Genomic DNA, 7625 nt, shown 5'->3' with positions numbered 1-7625 from the left:
AGGGAAGGCGGGGAGAGGGTGTCTGGGAGACACTCCAGATGCCCGTGAGCACTTCGGAACCGGGGAGGGAACAGGGCCCCAGGCTCTCAACCCCACCATCCTTGCTGTCATTTAATTCGGATGTAACTGAAAAATAAATAAACCATTTTCTCCATCATACAAACAAGGAAGCAGTTCATGAGTATTTTTGGCAGCATGGCGTTCCCTTCAAGAACAAAGAGAAAATGAAACTTAAAAACAAACTACACTCTCTCCTCCAATGTAGAAGGAAAATGAAATGTGAGGAGAGAGTAATATTCACCTGAACAGTGAGTGATGAAGCACCTTGATCTCTAGTGGGACAGCAGTTCTGGACAAGCAGTTGCTTCCACGGTCTTGTGTCTCACCTGTGACTCCGGACTCCTGGCACATTTTAAAGTGGCCAGGAGGAGTCTGTGAATGGGAAGCTTCATCTCAGTCCAGCTCCATGACTGGGGAGCCTTCTCTCTGGCAAAGCTAGCACTGTAGCTCTTCAGCCTGTCCCATCTTAAAGTGCCCCAGGCCCACCACAGCCTTCCTCCACCACCCCCACTTCTGCTCCTCCTTCCCCAGAATTGCCTATCACAGTTTCCATTACAGACAGTGATTTCCACTGGGTGCTCCGGGTGGAAAACAATCTCCCCACCCCTTCCCATGCTTTACTAAGAGTGCTTATTGCCTAATTGGAAGAACTTCAAGCAAGGCAACTAGAAAAATAGTCTAATTCAGGGTTTCTTAAGCTAAGCACCATTGACATTTTGGGTCTTTGTGGCTGAATAATTCTCAATGCCAGCAGAAACCTCTCCCTCCCAGAGTGACACCAAAAATGTCTCCAGATGTTGCCAGTTGTACCCTGGGGAGAGCTGGGGGGTGGGGTGGGGGGTGGGAGAGGGAGTACAGCTATCAACATCTGGAGACATTTTTGGTGTCAGTTGCGAACCATTAATAGGTCTAATCTGTGAAACTTCAGGCTCGGTAACTAGGTTAATTTTGAGGGAGATTTGTGAAGTCAGAACAGATAGTTGTCTTTCATGTGTGATAACAGGGAGACTGTTATTTATTGTTATTAAGTCCAGGCAGGCAAGAAGCACACACTGGCCTAAAGAGTCTGTACCCATGAGAAAGGCAGTTCGATGAAAGGCTGTCTGCCCTTCAGAAGGGTCTGTGCATGTGAAGGGACCATGAGGATGGGCAAGGTTAAGGAAGATGGAGAACGTGGGTGCGAGCCAGGAAGCTGGTGGACAGTTGTGTGATATGCAGTGTAATTTCTCCCCACAACTATCAAGACCCCAGTAAAGTTACTAAGCTCTCAAAACCAAATTGTAAGTGGGTGTGGGAAATTACAGTGTGTGCCGCTAGTTCAAGGCCAGCCTGAGGAAGCACTTATGGACCTGCAGCAGAGATGAGAGGCCCAGGAGGTAAGAAAATGGGAAGGTCACAGGAATCATGGAAAGGGTAATAACTTGCACAAACTGTGGTTTTGGAAGTTTGGGCCAAGTTTACCAAAACTGGTGAGAAAGATTAGGAGCCCAAATAGCAAATAATTTTTTTTGGCCGAGGCATCCTTTCTCTCAGTAGGTTATGTATAGAAGCAGTGTGTACTACGGAGTGCACACACCCCTGATGGCAGGTAAAGGACTTTTTTGGTTTTTGTTAATCCTCACCTGAGAATGTTTTTCCATTGATTTTTAGAGAGAGTGGAATGGAGGGGAGAGACAGAGAGAGAGCAGCCTTGATGTGAGAGAGACAAATACCCAGGGCTGGGGATTGAGCCTGCAGCCCAGGTGCACATCCTTGACTGGGATCGAACCCCAGACCTTACAGTCTTCGGGCTGACACTGTATCCACCGAGCCAAACCGGCTAGGGCAAACTATGGCCCGCGGGTCGGATCCGGCCCGTTTGAAATGAATAAAACTAAAAAAAAAAAGACCGTACCCTTTTATGTAATGATGTTTACTTTGAATTTATATTAGTTCACACAAACACTCCATCCATGCTTTTGTTCCGGCCCTCTGGTCCAGTTTAAGAACCCATTGTGGCCCTCGAGTCAAAAAGTTTGCCCACCCCTGGGCTAGGGCAAGACTTTTGTTCTAGAAGCAAGGCAAGTGACTGAAGCCCTAGGCTAGGTGTCCCCAGTCCCGAGATTATTAGGATATGGGCTTCGTAACTTCTGTTCTTATACCTTCCCCAAATCTGTGGCAAGATCTCATCATCTCTGTTCTCTTTTAATTACATTCTCATTATAAACTAGAAGCCCGGTGCACAAAAATTTGTGCACTGATGGGGGAGGGGGGCGGGTCCCTCAGCCCAACCTGTGCCCTCTCACAGTCTGGGACCCCTTGAGAGATAACCACCTGCTGGCTTAGGCCTGCTCCCCTGATGGCAGATGGCACGCCCAATCCCGTGGTGTCTGCCCCATCTCCCCCAGTTGCAGATGGCAGGCCTGGATCCCAAGCTGGGTTCGTGGCCACTCAGATAGTGCAGCCACCCGCCCCGCCCTGCACAAGGTAGGTCCGGATCTCACCCTGGGGCAGGCAGCAGCTGGGGATCTCGCTGCCACCTGCCCCACCCACCCCGCCCCACACACCACAGGCCCGGATCCCATGCTGGGGCAGGGGGAGGCTTGGGATAATGCTGCCACCAGCCCCAGGTGGGGCACCACAGCGGATTTGCCTGCAGTATGCAAATTAGCTGCCATCTTTGTTGGTGGTTAATTTGCATATCAAGCTGATTAGCCAATGGGAGGCGTAGCGAAGGTATGGTCAGTTACCATGTTTGTCTATTATTAGAGAGGATGGGTGTTGTAGATACTTTTTGGGGTGTTTGCCCAGCTCCCATGTCCCCCCAACTCTCTAGACCTGCCTCTAGCTGCCATGTTCTTACCATATGATGCCCTCACCCCTATCCCTGGCCTGGGCCCCAGCTGATTGGATCAATAAAATGATCTCTTTAGAAATTGGAATTAGCATTTGCATTCAGTTAGTCTGTCTGGGCATGTGCTGGCACTGAGACACCCACAAATTTTTGGGAGATGAGAGAGTGATTTTCTTCTTCTTTTTTTTTAAATCCTCACCTGAGGATATTTTTTTCCATTGATTTCTAGGGAGAGTGGAAGGGAGGGAGAAGGGGGAGAGAAAGAGATAAACATCAACTTGAGAGAGACACTTTGATTGGTTGCCTCCTGCACTTGTCCCTACCGGGACAGGGGAACCTGCAACTTGACAGGGAATCAAATCCACGACCCTTTGGCCCAAGGACCAATGCTCTAACCACAGAGCAAAACCAACCAGGGCAAAGGAGTCATTTTCCATCCTGCCGACACGGAAGCAGGGAGAAACAGCCTTCAGAATAGAGAAGGCTGAAAGACGTGACGAAGCGGGCAGAGAAGGGGCTCCTGCTGGAGCACAAGTTTAGATCTGTAAGAAGTCTAGTTGCCTTTGGGTTTGTGACAGACTCTAGAATCTTTTGATAAATTTCTCTTCTGTCTTGAGCTGTCTAGAATAGACAGAGACCAACCTAGAGAATCTAAGACCATAAGGTAAAGTAATTCCTGTTTCTAACAAGTTTTGTTTTTATTTTTAATCCTCACCCAAGGATATGTTTTCATGAGAGGGAAAGACAGAGAGAAATATCAATGTGAGAGAGACACATTGATTGGTTGCCTCCTGCACACTTCCCAACTAGGGCCTGCAACCAAGATACGTACCCTTGACCGGAATCAAACCCAGGACCCTTCGGTCTGCAGGCTGACGCTCTATCCATTGAGCCAAACCAGCTAGGGCTCTACCTAGTTTTACGATTGGTGGTAGTTGTCTTCCCAGGAAAATATAGAGAGGTGACCCAGGTTCCTCAATAGAAAAATCTCAAATTTCTAGTTGACTGGCCTTTTTTATTTTATTTCACCCCTAGAAAAACTAAGAACTATTTTCAAAATCTTTAGGTTCATATTGCTACTTGAAGAATTTAAAAAATATATTTTTATTGATTTTAGAGAGGAAGGAAGAGGGAGAGAAAGAGAGAAATATCAATGATGAGAAAGAATCATTTATTGGCTGCCTCCTGCATGCACCCCACTGGGGATTGAGCCCGGAACCCAGGCACGTGCCCTGACCAAAAATCAAACCTGACCACATGGGCCGGGCTTGAAGAATTTTTAAGTGCTTTGAAATTTCTGGAACAAGGGTGCTCTGTTAGCCCTTGATAATTGAACAGTCGTCACTTAGTTAAAATCTGGAAAATATAGTGAGTCCCTCAGATAGAAACCCAATTATATTGGTTTATAGTTATGTGGTTTATTGGCTTAAATAGTTATGTTTAATTAAAAATAGGACACTAGTCTCCCTTTGAGGACCTTTTACACTCTTCCCTACTAGATATCACTTCAATAATGCTAAGTTGATGCGCTCTTAAAGCTTATTCCTCTCAGGACAAAGTTGAATTTTAAATGTCAGAAAAGCACTTTGTAGTCATGTTATTTTTGGACCAGAGATACTCTCAGGCTTCTTAATTAAAAAATACAGAAGTGATTGCCCAGCTAGCATGGCTCGGTGGTTGAACATCAACCTATGAACTAGGAGATCACAATTTGATTCCCAGTTGGGGCACATACCCTGGGTTGCAGGCTTGATCCCCAGTGCGGGATGTGCGGGAGGCAGCCTAACAATGATTCCCTATCATCATTAATGTTTCTATCTCTCTCTCCCTCTTTCTTCCTCTCTGAAATCAATTAAAAAATATATTTTAAATAGAAGTGATTATTGTCAAAACAGTATCCAGATCTGATAAATAGTAATGATTGTTTCAACCTTACAAGGCAGTCACAACATGGGTGAGCCAGAGCTGGAAATCAAGTGTTTTGATTCGTGGCCCAGTGACATCTCCCTCTGATTAGACCTTTCTTTGTGTTTGAGATGTCTTGATGAAATAGGCCTGAGGTGTTTTGATGGTGGTAATTTACCTTCTTCTGTAGACAGCATGATACATATTTTGGTTTCCAGGACATAGAAGTTAGAAGGTTCGACCAGATCTTTAGTTGAGAACAAGCTGTTGCTTTCCTTAAAGTAATAAGATTACAGGCAAAGGGTTTTGATTTCTGAGTCACTAACACATCAGGCCTGGGAAGGTGAGGGAAGGGACAGGGCTGGCCCCGGGCTATGATGTCCTTCGTTCCTTCCTCTGATTCATAGGTTGCCATGAGCAGTTTCTACCTCGGTGTGAGCTTCCTGAGAACTAACACTCACTGGACTCTTTCCAATCAAGTTCCTGGCCTCTAGTCTTTATGGAGACCACACTGGTAAAGATTTCTAAAATCTTACTTGATCACTGCCAAACTCAAAGATTCCTATTCCCACCCCATCCTCACCCCCTCCTTGCTTTTTTCTAACTCTGCAGGCTCCCCAGCCCGCTCCTGCACCGCTGGCATCTCTGCATGGAAAAGGTGGGTTTACCCTGAAAGGCCCCCAAGGTTTGGGAAGACCCTAGTCAACTTTTCTTTGTAATTTTAATTTCTTTTCTTTTTGATCTTTAAAAAGATAACCTGCTACAGGGTACCACTTACAAGAGCATGACTAAAGACAGTAACTTACCCTCTATTCTAAGCATGCCCCAAGCTCTTAGAAGTGTAATAGGCCTAATTTTCATCTCTGTCTTTTATGAAGGCTCCTCAGAATACTATTCTTTACAGAGACCACACCGATGAAGATTTCTAAAATCTTACTTGATCACTGCCAAACTCAAAGATGTAGTGGGGTGTCTTAAAGTGGCCGAATGCCCTGAAGGTCTGGGCACTGTCCTAAACTTGAGCTGAATATGATGGAGTGGGCTGCTGAGTGCACTGAGCACACGCAGCCACCTTCCTCCTTAGGCCCCACTGGACTGGCAGAAAAACAAGCAAGGAGAATTAATCTGTAACGGCAAAGAGAATGGAACATAGGATGACAGATGATCTCTGAAGTTGGAAAGGGGATGGAAGGTGTGGGTGTGTGGGAAGGGCAGAGGAGGGTGACAGTGAAGGCTGGTGTCATCTTGCTGAAGGAACCCTAGAGAGACACTGAGATGTGGGGCATTAACTGTAACTGGGGTGTAATTGTGAACAAGCTTCCAGCAACTGTCCTGCCCCCTACACACCCATAGTGGACAGGTTCCCAGCAGGCAGACACCAGAGGGCGCTTCGTCAAACACCTTGAATCAATAGCCTGGGTTGGGCTACAGCTTCTAGCATGCGTCTGAGGCCCCAGAGTAAAACCTTCCCTATTTGGGCTAGGGATGGGATATGTCAAGGTATATTTATCCATCCTAAATAATGCACAAACCCCATCTGCAGACACAGGATTTGCAGCTTCCCTTTCCATTCAGAGGAGCCCATGGCAAACCCACAATAACTCATCAGAATGAACCGCGGATTCTTAACATTCTCAGGCTTCCAAGTATCCCCAGACTTTCAGAAGAAAATCAGCAACATAGGGAGGAAACACCTAAGTTAGAAAACAAACACAAAAATAAATTAAAAGTCTAATTATCTTCCTCAAGAAGATTCAAGAAACTATTGCATAGCCATAAGTTAAGAACCGGAAGATATTTACAAACAGGCAGAGAACAAGAAAGATATTAAAAATATGATTGCTGAATTTAAAGTACCACAGGATAGATGGAGGCTGGAGCCAAAAGTGTCTTTAGAAGATAACGCCAAAAAATGGAGAACTACACAAGGAGAGAGAAGAGACATAGGTAATCAACTGGGGAGTAAAATGTCTGACCACTATGAGTTCTAGAGAACAAAGAAGGATAAGCAATCACTAAGACATAACAGGAAAATTTCCCAGAACGGAAGATGTGACTCATGAGACAATCCCATCGAGGGCTGAGGCTGTTGGGTGTCGTGAGCACATGGAGACCCGGCCACAGGGACTCAGAACATCTGAACGGGAGCCCTCTGAAAGCTCCAGGAAGAAAAGGCCAGGTCACCTGTGAACATCTAGAACCAGACTATTCCAGACCTGTCAGCAGCATTTTAGAAGACACTGGAGCACGTGAGACTTACATGTAGAAGGGCAGGGTGAGAATGACATTTCCTCCCTTCTCTTTTGGGGGGAAAAAAAGGAAAAAAAGAAGAAACACACTATAGTTCCAGCGAAACAGGAGACAGCGTGAGTCTCAATTGCAGTAGACGGGAAGGTGGTTCACAGGACCACCAGCCGGAAGACCCTAAGAGACTGTAGGTCACAAACCTTCAGAGTAAGTGTCACATCCTCAGAGGCAAACAGTGTGGGCCTCAAGCCTTGCTTGACATGAAGGAGGAGAGACAGTACCACTGGACAAGACGCACCTTCAGGAAGCAGCACGTTGCCTGCACTGCTCATGGGGGCAGGGGGGGCAATCACTCATGCCCACCCTGGTCTTGAGAGGAGTTGTGTCAGCAGGACTGGGTCCTAGCCCCCCATGGAACTTCCTATAATTAGCTGATCAGGAGCACTCACCACACTTGAAAATGACTCATAATCAGAAATAAGCCAGCACAGGATTTATACAAAGATAGAGCAAGAATAAACAGTATAGAACAAAGGGAAAGGAATGAGTAAAATACACTGTAGAAGAAGCAGAAGACTGT

The 7625-nt window shown here is 46.1% G+C and overlaps 1 protein-coding gene across 1 annotated transcript in view; it reads right to left on the bottom strand.

The window, feature by feature from the left end:
* Window positions 1-7377, bottom strand: part of CDC16 (cell division cycle 16) — an 88277-nt gene extending 80900 nt beyond the window's left edge. Inside the window, exons 1-2 of the mRNA XM_015567560.1 lie at window positions 7344-7377; window positions 5382-5443 (exon numbers count right to left, since the gene is read on the bottom strand). Coding sequence (XP_015423046.1) covers window positions 5382-5443; window positions 7344-7377 — 96 coding nt within the window. The remainder of the gene's footprint in view (window positions 1-5381; window positions 5444-7343) is intronic.
* Window positions 7378-7625: the final 248 nt, after the last annotated feature.

This window comes from Myotis davidii, unplaced genomic scaffold, assembly GCF_000327345.1.
Source record: "Myotis davidii unplaced genomic scaffold, ASM32734v1 scaffold444, whole genome shotgun sequence".
NCBI lineage: Eukaryota > Metazoa > Chordata > Mammalia > Chiroptera > Vespertilionidae > Myotis > Myotis davidii.
Note: the sequence above shows the minus strand (reverse complement) of the source record. Positions and strands in the feature narration are given on the sequence as shown.